This window comes from Tenrec ecaudatus, chromosome X (genome assembly GCF_050624435.1).
Source record: "Tenrec ecaudatus isolate mTenEca1 chromosome X, mTenEca1.hap1, whole genome shotgun sequence".
In the NCBI taxonomy this organism is placed as follows: domain Eukaryota; kingdom Metazoa; phylum Chordata; class Mammalia; order Afrosoricida; family Tenrecidae; genus Tenrec; species Tenrec ecaudatus.
Window position 1 is genome coordinate 11,781,394 of NC_134548.1, and position 12,829 is coordinate 11,794,222.

General features: G+C 44.2%; 1 protein-coding gene across 1 annotated transcript in view; it reads right to left on the reverse strand.

Annotated features, from left to right (window-relative positions):
* Positions 1–1,357: 1,357 nt before the first annotated feature.
* Positions 1,358–12,829, reverse strand: part of CLTRN (collectrin, amino acid transport regulator) — a 36,313-nt gene continuing 24,841 nt past the window's right edge. The window contains exon 6 of the mRNA XM_075539414.1: positions 1,358–1,584. Coding sequence (XP_075395529.1) covers positions 1,428–1,584 — 157 coding nt within the window. The 3' untranslated portion in view covers positions 1,358–1,427. The remainder of the gene's footprint in view (positions 1,585–12,829) is intronic.

Consider the following 12,829-nt stretch of genomic DNA (forward strand, 5'->3'; position numbering starts at 1 on the left):
TCAACTGGATTTCCAAGGGATAAGCACATTCAAGCTTGAAAGGCAGTAGTCAAGATAAGTCCTGTCCTTGGATGTGATCATTTGGGTTGTTTGTTTGTAAGATGACCCCTAAGAGACCAACATGGAGTCCCCATGAGCAGCCCAGTTCTGTTGTGCCAAGCAGGAGTGATGCTGGCACCATTTTGTCAGTGGGCAAAATGATGGAGGATCAGATTTTCTGCTGTCTCCTCCATTCCCACAGCTTCTCCCATCATTGCCCCTGTACGCCTGCCTAGATAACCTGAACTCTGGGTGGTCCCCAATGGAGAGGGCCCCGAAGGAACCATAGGGAGAGCTACCCTGTCTTGGTTGTTGATGAACACATGTATTTGGAACCCTGAGTGTGGGAATGTTCATCTCCCAGAGGACGGGATGATGTTTGATCGGGTTCACCACTATAGAATACAGGAAAAGAAGACTAGAGGAAGGAAGTGAAGATGAAGGAGGGAGATGGAGGTGGGGAGCAAGGAAGGAGGAGAAAGAGGGGAGGGAGGAAGGAAGGCAGGCTAGGTGGCCTCTCTGGAACTGAAATCAAGTCTGCAGGCTACAAGGTGTCTTCAAACAAGGCTCTATGAAATGAAAATCATTCCTTTCTAGGGATGGAGAGTAGATTCGACATGAAAAGTAAACACCCGCCTCACTGGTTTCCTCAGTGTGGAATGCCCAGGCCAGAGTCCCAAGCTGTTATATTTCAATAGATCTGAGACCACCACCAGTTGTGCAAGCAGAAAAGCGAAGACTAGCATTTTATTAAATGAGCCTGGATGGGAGTTTTACAACTGTGCAGAAATTGTCAACCAGGAGAGCTGTCCTACTAGAGACTGAGAGTCTCGCGAAATGTAAGCCACCATGGGAAAGATGACAGGATCAAATCCCACCTTGTGTTCTAACGGTTCCATTTTTATCAATTCCATTTACAGTCAACACTTCGACTCTTGCTTCCATAGTCAGAGACCAGAGTGATTAAATAGGTCTCTGAAAGGATCCATTTTCACTTCCTTCTGCATCTGATTACAAATATTCCCCACTGCTGGGAAGTGTGCATATATATATATAGAGATATCTGTATGTCTATATTGACCTGAACTTATTTCTTAAAATGCATAAATATGGTGGCATTCTGCAATCGATAACTCCAACTGCCACATGCCTACACCTACACGTGTGTACTCAAAGCAATCGTTTTGGATCGTATGAGTAGTCAGCAGCTGATGATTCCAATGGCCTTCATCCTTGTGATCAATAGCCTTCTACATTCACAGATGTTCACAATTTCTTTGAAAAGAAGCAAGTGAAGCAAAATACATCAGCGGCTTTGATATTCTGGAGTGCTAGGCAGTTGCTCAAAAATCAGGGTTGAACTTCTTGCAGAAGCCGGCCAGCGGCCTTCAGAGAGGGGTGAGGCGCTCGCCCTCCGGCACGAAGGCTTCGTTCAGGTGCACCTCCTTGGTGTCCAGGGGATCACAGGGGATGCCATTCTCCACGGTGATGGGGGTTTCACATTTATCTTCGGCGTCTTCTACTTCAGGTAGTCCCTTGCTCTTCCTACAAGCACATAAAAAGAACGATGTGGGTTAAGGAGGAGATGGCTTTCTACAGAAGATGGAGAGCAGAAAGGGGAAGGAGCATCTGACCATGGAGGTGGGAGCTGATGGGATTGTGTCTGGTCAGGGAAACGTCAAATCGAGAGCTGCTGAAGTAAAAGGCACCAGCTAGATAAAAAGTATTCATGGATGGCATGTTTAGATGGGTCAAAATAAGTGGTCTACTTAGAATACTGGACTTCATACGAGGGACATGTTCTCTCAGTACTATGTTTTTCTTAGACTCATTAGAGTGCCTTCGTTTTAAAAAATTGCCAATCAAAACAGTGGCCTCCTTGAGACTTGTTTAAAGGTTCTAGCAGGGGAGCGCAGCTACTCATATACCCTTGACCAAAGGATGGTCCTCCTTCCATCAGGGAAGGTTGTTCTTCTTCAACCAAGTGCACAGATTCGGGAGGTAACCAAGTCCCCAAGGAATCTTGAAAATAGACTTCTGACTCAGGGGACAGGGCTTGGCACTTCATCAGACCTGACTGGAAAATACTCATAAGGGTCAGCAGACAGGCTGTGTGTGTGTGTGTGTGTGTGTTTCTTTTGCCCTATGTCTACCTATATAACATAGACAGGACAGAAAATCCTGAGAAGAAAACAACAGGACAAACAATCCTGAGGAGAAAACAACAGGACTGGCAGGTGTGGGGGTGGGGCATGGGAGACGATGGGGTGGGGAGGGGGAGTGGCAAACCAACAATCTCAGGGATGAGGGAACAACAAGAGATCTAAAAATGATGCCGAGGAGGCCTGGTGGGTTTGACCAAGTGCAACGTATCCAATAGGAATTACTGAGAGCCAAGTGGAGGGTGAGTATGATAGTGGGACAGGATGAAGGTGAAAGGAAATAGAGGAAAGAAGCAGGAAGCAAAAGCTATGAATAAAGGTATAGCTATAGGCATGGATATATGTAAATATATTAATTTATAATGAAAGGGATAGAGATCAATGTACACATATTTTTGTGTTAAGTATTAAGATACCAGATGGATATTGGGCCTCTACTAAAGGCCTCCCTAAACACAAGAACACTTTGTTAGAGTAACCTGGCACTCATGGCTACTCACCTCCCCAACACCATCACTGAAGACAAAATGGGGGCATAAGCAAAGTGGTGAAGCAAGGGGATGATGCCTGACTATCAAAAGATATAGTGTCTGGGGTCTTAAAGGCTTGAGGTTAAACAAGCGGCCATCTAGCAAGGAAGCAAATAAGCCCACATGGAAGAAGCACACCAGCCTGTGTGAGCATGAGGTGTAGAAAGGATTGAGTATCAGGTATCAAAAGATCCCAAACAAATAATTATATCAATGTGAATGAGGGGGGTTGGAGTGGAGACCCAAAGCTCATTTGTAGACATTTGGACATGCCCCCACAGAAAGGTTACGAGCAAGGGACAATCCAACCAGGGTACAGTATGGCCCTGGAGAAACACACACTATTCCTCTAGTTCCTGAATGCTTCCTACCCCTACTACCATGACCAAGTTCTACCTTAAAAATCTGGTTAAACTGGAGTACACACATTGGTATAGATTAGAGCTCTCAACACATGGAATCCAGGACAGATAAAATCCTCAAGAACAGGAGTGGGAGTAGTAATATCATGAGGTTAGGGGGATGCGGGGGGGAGGAGAGAGGGAGAAAGAGGGAACCATCATAAGGTTGGGTATATAGCCCACCCCCCAGGGGGATGAATAACAGAAATGTAGGTGACGGGACATAACAGACGGTGTAAGACATGAAATAACAACAAAAATATATCATTGATCAAGGATTCAAGAGGGTGGAGGAGGGAGGGGGGAAAAGAGGAGCTGATACCAAGGGCTCAAGTAGAAAGAAAATATTTTGGAAATAGTGATGGCAACATATGTGCAAATGTGCTCGATACAATTGAATGATGGGTTGTCATCAGATTTGTCAGACACCCCCCCCTAAAATGATTAATTAAAAAGTGGCTTCTGCTGGGCCAGTGCAGTTCCAGGCAGCGAGGTGAGCTCAGATTACAGGCACTTTATTTGGGCCCTAAGGGCTCATCTTGATATATTTTCTCAAAGGACACAGATGGCCATGGGGGGTGGGGGATTGCAAGAGTGAGAAAAAAGCCAGGAAGGCTGCACCATCAGGACAGTGCATCTGCTCAGACTTGGAGCATAGCAAAGACCGTCCCACAGGAAATTCATTGGAAAACCTTATCCTAACCACCCTGCAGCCCGGATCTTGCCCCCTTCCCATTTCAATGTATTTCCCTAACTCAAAGATCTTTTCAGAGGAACATGATTGAAGGCCCTCGAGGAAAGCAACACTGCTGTTTTGACGTGGTGTACGTGGAAGAATACCTGGAAAGGTCCAAGAGATGGGAACCCCTCTTTCAGAAGTGCATCCACCTAGAGGGAGGCTCCGTCAAGAGACAATCGCTGACACACCCACAAGAAAAGAGGATGACTAATCCAGTGAAGAAGTGGGTCACGTGCACATATATGTATATGGCAATACACTGGGGTAGGGGGTGGACTTTGGGCCTCTGCTCATATCCTCCCGCAAGTCAAGAACACTTTGTTCTAACCAATCAGCAATCTGAGATGTTCACCCTCCCGACACAGCTGCTGAAGACAGAACAGGTGCATATGCCAATATGGTGAAGAGGGCGGATGGTGACCAGCTGTTAAAAGATACAGCGTCTGGGGTCTTAAAGGCTTGAAGTTACACAAGCGGTGAAGCGACAGGTCCACATGGAAAAAGCACAAGTCCAGTGTGATCATGAGGAGACATAGGAACCAGGCAATAGGTATCAGCAGACACATAATAAACAAAAGTGTACCGTTGAGAACAAGGGAGTCTAAAGCGGAGACCAAAACCCATCTGTAGAGAGTGGAACAATCCCCCCACAGGTGATCCACGGGGAGGGGATGAGTCACCAGGGTGCAGTAAAGCATCGAAGACAACACTATATCCCTCTGGTTCCTTGAGGCTTCCTCACCCCCCTCCCCCACACACACCAACAACCATGACCCCAGTGCTGCTCCCCAGTTCAGACTAGCCCAGAACATGTACACAGGTATAGAAAGGGATGGGAGCTCACGACACACAGAATCCAGGAGTGAGAATGGAGATGTCGGAAGATTAGGGCGAAGACAGGGAGAGGAAGGGAGAAAGGGGGAATCAATCACAGTGATCAACACATAACCATACACCCCTTACAGAGTGAAGAACAACAGAAAACATGGGGGCAGGCAGACAGCGGTCGGTGTGAGAGATGAAAATAATAGCAATGTACAATCTATTGGAGGGCTATGAGGCTGGGGGTAGAGGGAGAAAAAAAGAAGCTAGTACTGAGGGCTCAATAGAAAGTAAATGTCTAGAAGAGAATGAGGGCAACATATGTACAAACATGACTGATTCAATTGTGATAAGAGTTGTATGAGCCCCCAATAAAATGATTGAACAAAAAGAAGTGGGCCAAAGACAAGAGCGGACAATTCACCAAAGAAGGCATCCAGGTGGCCAACAAGCATCTGAAGAAACACTCGCTGCCACTATCCATCCATTTGAGAGATGCCAAGCCAAACAATGACAGGAGGAGCTGCTACCTCACTGTAGCATTAACAGCAAAGTTAAAGACAAACCCCAGAAAATAACAAATTCTGGAGAGGGCATATAGAGACAGGAACTCTCACACACTGCTGGTAGGATGGAAATGATTGCCCTGAGATCATCTTGAAACTTTAAATAAAAAATAGCCCCTACTCTGAAGATGATGTAGGGGTGATTGTACAATTCTCCTTCATGTGATTGAACTCCTGAATGATATGATAAGTAAATTACTTGCCAGTAAAACTGTTGGAAAACAAAACAAAAGAAAAAATATCCCCTGAACTCATCTTAAAACAAAACAATAGTTTAACTTAACTAGTCAAAAAAAAATAGTCTGTCTTAAGCACTGTACTCTTTTTGAAGGACAATCCATATAGAATCAAATTGACGACAGCAACTAGCAAGACAGAAACCTTAGGGGCCAGTGAGTTTCTGTTCCCGGAAGAGGAACCACTCAGAGAAGAGAGAAAGCGTGGTTGTCCAACGCGATGAAAGTACTCAGTATCAATCACTGAGTTGTACAGTGCAGAACGGTAGAAAGTGTTGACTGCCTGCCTGTTGTGTTGTATATATTCTCAACAACTGCCACAAAATCTATACGATTATTAATAAACTATAACAATCTATACACTTGTTAATAAATACAGTTTTAATGGTTCAATCTCACCGTGAACTATACGTGAGGTATGGAATTCCTGTTGCACACTGGCCTGAGTGAATAGAGCCTAGTGAAATAGATGTCAATCCAATGATATCTTATAAGGAATTGGTTGTCAGGTGTCTATTTGTCAACTTCTTTAGTTAAATATAAACAAAGAACGAAAGTTCTGGAATTCGAAGGAAACTGGCAGAGACCTAGGCATGACACACAGATCTTTACCAGAAACGTCTCCTTTCTGTGCCAGCCACAAAGGCCAAAGAGACCATTCAGCATCCCAGGGCAAAGGGAGAGAACTTGCAAAGGAAGCTGAAATCGAGGGAGGCGGGATTCTTGGCTTTAGAAGAAGGGTGGTGTCTCCCTAAGCTGAAGAATGTCTAAGGGCAGTCACTGCGGAACTATATCACACTCGCTCGGTCGTATGGGTGGCAAATTAGGTCCAGATTGCTTTCGCGACCTCGGGTCCAGTCAGTCTTTACACTGTTGGGCTTCACAAACTGCAGTGTCAGGAGCTCGCTGGCTGGTGGGCATGATAAGCAGCTCAAAGGTTATCCAACAGTAAAGCGGTACTTTGTCACGTTGCATGGTGTGTGCTGTAATAAACCCATTCCCTGCCCGTGCATTGCTCTTACGAAGCACAATAAAACTTGGCTATCTGTCGGAGTCATTCTGCTGTGCTATTCTGCTAAAAACATGCTTTCTTTTTCCTTGAAAAATAAAGTTGGGTGTTAACGACTTCCGCCTTTCGGGTGTTCAGGAAGAGAGCCAACAGACTGTGATTAAAATCTCTGAAACTGGCTTCTGGAAGCTTAGGAAGGCCATCTGACTTTTACAAGCAGGGACCAACCCAAAGTTAAGTAGCAGGCAGCCTCGGGGATAGGGCGTATTGAGAAGCAGGAATTGCTAGAGATGAAGGAGTGGTAGTCCATGCTGACAGAGAATTGCTTGTCTGCCTTCAAAGAGAGAGAGGGAGGGGGAAAGAGAGGGAGGGCAGAGGGTTGAAAAGAAAGAAGGAAGGAAGGAAGGAAGGAAGGAAGGAAGGAAGGAAGGAAGGAAGGAAGGAAGGAAGGAAAGTCTGCTTTTACAAAAAGGGCAGAATCAATGATTTGGGAATTGGTTCGGCCCTCCTCATCAGTCTCGAAGGCCTGGAACTATAAGGACACATACCGTCCCAGCAGGTCAGGAGCAATGGTTAAATGCTGGGTTGCTAACCTACAGGGTAGTGATTCAAACCCATCCAGGGTCTCTGAGGGAGCAAGGTTTGGCAATCTGCCTCCCTCAAGATTACAGCCTAGAAAACCCTGTGGGGGCCAGTTGCACTTGGACTCTCCTGGCATCGAAGTTGACTACAAAGCTGCTGCTACTTTTCAACCTTTAGACGGTAGGCCAGTTGCTTTGTATGTTTCTGGGTCCAAGAGAAATTCTTTCATGTGAAAGCCAAAGACATTCATAAAATCTTCAGGATATTGCTCAAAATCTCCCTCTGCCATCAAGTAGATTCCAATTTATAACTACCCTGTATGGCAAGGTAGATCTGCCACTGTGGGTTTCTAAGACGTCACCTTTTACAGGAATGGAAAGTCTTGTCTTTCTCCTTTGGAGGGGCTGATGGTTTCTAACTGCTGACCTTGTGCTTAGCAGCCTAATGCTAACCAATGAGACAATTATACAAAACACCTCCAGTTTCTGCCGTGCCACACGAGTTGGATAAGTAGTACTTAGCGCTATCTTTCAGGGTGGAACAAGATGGATGAAAGAAGTTGACCCGGAACTCTATTTAGTCTCCCCTTGCTCTTTTCAAAACACAATTGATGCCTACTTGTACCTAGATGTAAGAGCGGCAAAAGCCACAAACACCTCCAGAATTGAATCTGACATAACGTCTCATTTCTGCACCTCTATTTTCAAGACTATTTATTGACATCACTAAGACTTTCTGCATACATCAGCGTGGACTGAGCCCTGTCCTCTTGTGTGAGAAGCAAGAAGTGCGGAGATCTCCGGGGTCCTCTATTCAGATTTTCAGGGAAAAGAAGTGGAACTAGAAATAAATCAAGTGAATTCACTGACCTGCCTCGGCTATGAGCAATAGCTGGGGTCCTATGTCCTGAGTACTTGATGAAGTTTTGTTGCCAGCTACAAGGTCACACTCTCCTTGTAGGCAAAGGCTCATCCATGTATTCCTATGTTTGTCTCTTGCATGCTACTTCTACTACACTATCTATCACAGAATGAGTAGAGTAGTCAATAAAGAAAGAAAATGTCTTTACTTCTCTGGGCTTTGGTTTCTGGAGGATGGATTTAGAGAACTATTAAGGCCCTTTCCTAAGGACTGAACCTTCTAACCAGTCTATTTATATCCTGTGCTCATAGATCAATGCTACTATGCACATGGAAGGCGGAAATGGTGCTGTGCTTGTGACTCTCCCTGTATAGTACAAAATGACAGGTTATATGGAATTAGCACTTAGTAACGGATTTTTTATGGTGATGATAATAGTGGTACTTTCATCTTGTCAGTTGATTTATTGATATAGCCCTTTTCAGTGTATGAAGTACTTGAATATATTTTTTGATTTGGTCTTCTCATCACTATAACTATGTGGAAAAAAAATGATAAAACCAAGACCAAGAGTTGGGGTCCGATGCTGTTTACAATAATACATACATCACATCATTAACATCATTACCACCATAACTGTCAATCATCACCACTATCACCATCATCAGAAAGCTGACCAGATAACTAAGACGTCTGCTTCTGGACTGGGGCTAGACATTGATCTAGTTCGGACACCAGAGAAGAAGGCAGGCTCATCTTGGTTGCTTACTCTCATTCCCAACACCTTAAATGTTTCTCAAAAGTAGAATAATGATTTTTCCAAGATTTCTCTACAAACAGCTGTCCTCAACAAACCAGATGGCAATAAGCAAGCCTGGTGGAATCATTTCATAGGGAGGGACTAATGATGGACTGACTGTGGCTGACCCACACTTGAGAGAGGTGCCGTTTCCAGCCATGATCGAAGTATTTATGCTATGGAAACTGACAGGGGAATTTATTTTAAGTGAGTTTGTTGACCAGCATGTCACTATTATGGTGACCCGCAGGCCTCACAGAAATGTCCACATTTTAAAATAAAGGTTAATGAGTAACATCCCAAGCAATGACTGAGTGGCTCATGAAGAATTTTCTATTATATGATGGCAATATCTGAATGGAAGAGAAATGCTTTCCCAGCACCCCTTAAACATAGCAATGGGTTACGCTCATCTTGGAGAACAGTAGTAATTGCTGTTCATTTAGTACATACTACTCTTTAGTACATGTTATACACAAAGTTCCACTGCTATCTATAAGGTTTTCTTTTCTCTTCTTTTCCCAGAAATTGATCACCAAGCCCTTCTTCCTAGCCCATCTTAACCTGGAAGTTCCACTGATTTGGGTTCACAATGCGTGATCCTGCTGGGATTTGAAGTATTGGTGGCATCACTGCCAGCATCGTAGCACCAATGCAAGCCACCACAGTACAAGAAACTGACATTACAAATGTGCTTGTATCGGCGACAAATATTGAATATACCACAGGCTGCCAGAAGAATAAGGAACCCTGGTGGCGTCGTGGTTGCAGAATGGGTGGCTAACCATGAGGTTGGCAATTCAAAAGCACCAGCTGCTCTGCAGGAGAAATATGAGACTTTCTGTTCCTGTAAAGATGTACAGTCTCAGAGACCCACAGGGTACAGTTCTGCGAGGTCCTATAGGGTTGCTAGGAGTCACAATCTACTTCATAGCAGTGAGTTTGTTGGAGGTCTGGGTTGGTTGGTTGGCTTCGGTTTGTGCCAGATGAACAAATCTCTCTGGGTAGAAACACAGTTAGTATGCACCCGTAAACTTTGGTCCAGTTATCAAGAGGGACCAGTCTCTGGAGAAGGACATGCTGTTTGCTAAAGTAGGGGATCCGTGAAAAAGAGGAAGACCCGCAGTGAGATGGATTGACACCATGACCGCAACAATGGGCGCAAACATTAAAACGGTGGAGCTGTAATATGGCTGGGCAGTATTGAACATGGTGTTGCTATGAGTCAAAAACAAGTTGGTGACACCTCAAAAGAACAACTGCAGGGTCCTTTAGACACATCTCATTTCATTCTCCTGAAAGCCCTCTGAGATATTATCTCTGGGGGAGGGAGGGAACAAATGAGCTGATATCAAGGGCTCAAGTAGAAAGAAAATGATGATGGCAACATATGTACAAATGTGCTTGACACAATGGATGAATGTATGGATTGTGATATGAGCTATAAGAGCCCCCAAGAAAAAGTATATAAAAAGAGAGAGATTATCTGCATTTTGCAGATGGGAAAACTGAGCTGCAGAGAAGTTAGGTGACTTGGTCAAGGTCATACTAAAGGGCTCAGCTGTTAAAATTTGAGTTCATCTAATTTGTGCACCAATGACTGTAATTTCCATCCCATCAGCGGCTCTAAATAAGCAATGTATTATGTCACGGACAAAAGCAAACATTTTAAAGCCCTGCTTGAGAAGTTTCCTCAATAACAAGTTTACATTTCCATGTCTTAGATGACAGGGGCACCATTCTGCATACCAAACGCATGGTGATTTTGATGACCCTCTGGTCCGGCCTGGGATTCTGATTCTGAGATTTTTTTTCCTTCTGTCACCCACTATGCCACCAGGGTTTCTCGACCAAGTATTCTCATTATTATATAACGTATTCATTCAATGGCTGGACTCTTTATTGACGCTTCTCTTTTTCATGGTTGTAAATGGTCTTTAATCACAACCCGGGGGGGGGGGAGCCCTCCCCGGGGGGAGCCCTCCCCATTTCTAACTGCACCTTCTCCTCATCTTTGTGGCAGTAATTTGCCAGAGGGAAGCCAACCACACATTTGACTCAAATTTAAAACACAACAAATCAATTTATCTTCAGAAGGTTATCATAGCTGTCCTGACTATATTTGCTAATTATTGATGCTCACCAGGTTTACACAAGAGAATGGTCCATCTGCTTTCCTAGTGTGAGTAAGAAATGAATTTGTGAAGGCAGGGTTGTGACTTCTCCCAGGCAACCCATTAGGACGTTGTGCACCTAGTTATTATGTGACTGCAGCACCTGCTCAGGAGGAAGGAGACAGCTGATCCCAGCACAAACTAGCTGAAAGCATGGTAAATGGCAGGATAATAAAATAATAGTACCAGCCAACACTTGCTGGGTGCTAACTGTGTGGCAGGCACCGCACGAATTGCTCTACTCTCTTGGCTCTTTTTGTCCCCACAAGTTACTCATTGACGTCCACCACACTTCAGTTACTCGGGAGAAAGTAAAAGTTATCCAAGTGTAGACAGCAAACTTTAACCAATTTGACTCTAGCCCCACATGCCATATTCTCCCAAACTGTTTTCTGGATTCATTGTCTGTGCTTCCTGGTGTCAGTAGAGTGACAGGATTTTACGCAAGGGTGGCACCTCCGAGATAAACCATTTGACTCTATGCATTCTATTGGCAAAGTCCATTCTTCGAACTCCTTCTATTGTACGAATGAGGACAGCAAGAAAAAATCAGAGGGGGTGAATCTGCCACGGTTACACGCCTTAGAAAGGAGGCCTGGTAGCACAGTAGGTTGAGCGTTGAGCTGCTCAGCGAAGGTCAGCAGGGTGATCCCATGAGCTGCTCTCTGGGAGAAAGATGAGGCATTGTGCTTCGGTAAAGAGTCACAGCTTTGGAAACCCTCTGGGATAGCTCTAGTCTGTCCTAGAAAGCTGCTATGTGTTGAAATCCATTCCATGGCACAACGAAAACAAATGAGCATCGGAATGGAAAGAATCATAATATCTCAGGAGTAACACAAACTTTCAAAATATTCAGCGCAGATATTCAAATCTTTCAAGAGACTATTTCTTAATCAACCCAAAACAAACAATTTTCACTAAGTCCCTTTGAATTACATAGTCACCAAGAAAAGGGAGCAAGTAGAATTTGACCCGAATCTTTGAGTTTCATCGGAAGACTGGACAGAAACCACATTTATTCGATAGCATTTCAAGTTATCAATTGGGGGTGGGGGAAATCATGGAATCCAAGACTGCAAATTATTACTTTCGACTAGTAACAGATGAAGCATAGAGACAGCAATAAACCTCAGGAGAAACATTTAGTACAACTCATCCTTGACCAAATAAATCAGACATGGCTGGTACAGGCACCAACCCTTTGAAAAGTAAGGCATGTTTCTGGGAATCCCATTTATTAGACTCCATTTCCCTTCATATTAGAAAGGACGATTTAGAAGGATCAAGATGTTTCATGAGAGTTGAAGGCTCCCCTCTGGATAGGAAGTATTTGTAATATAAGTGGTTTCTCCTTCCATCATGCCGAGAAAGCCTATCTTCTCTCTTCCTGCTCCACTTACTAACTCCGGAACTCGCCCTCTTGAAATCATATAATTTGTACATTGACATTTGCAAATGGTTCTAGAGACCAGGTAAATGAACTTGGGGCGTGAGAATCTATATAAAAACAAATCGATTGCTGTGGAGTTGATCCTGGTGAACTATAGAGCAGAGTAGCAATGGCCCCCACAGGGTTCCGAAAGGTGTTGTCTTTACATAAGCAAACTGTTATCTCTTTCTCCCTTGGAGCAGCTGGTAGGTTTGAATATCAGACCTTTCAGTTAGCAGTCAAGTGCTTCACCACGGTGCCTACAGGACTCCTTTGGGAATCCACAGTGAAGGAGTAAAAATGGAAACACTCAAACATTTAAGTGACTTAGATTCAACTGGACATTCACCAGACCACGTCTTCTTCACAGATGCCAATTTATTAAGTTTGCAGTAGGGTCAATGAACCTACATGTTAAACAAGTCTTCCAAGTGATTCTGATGCAAGGAATTGATTGCTCTATGGAATGTCCTAGACACT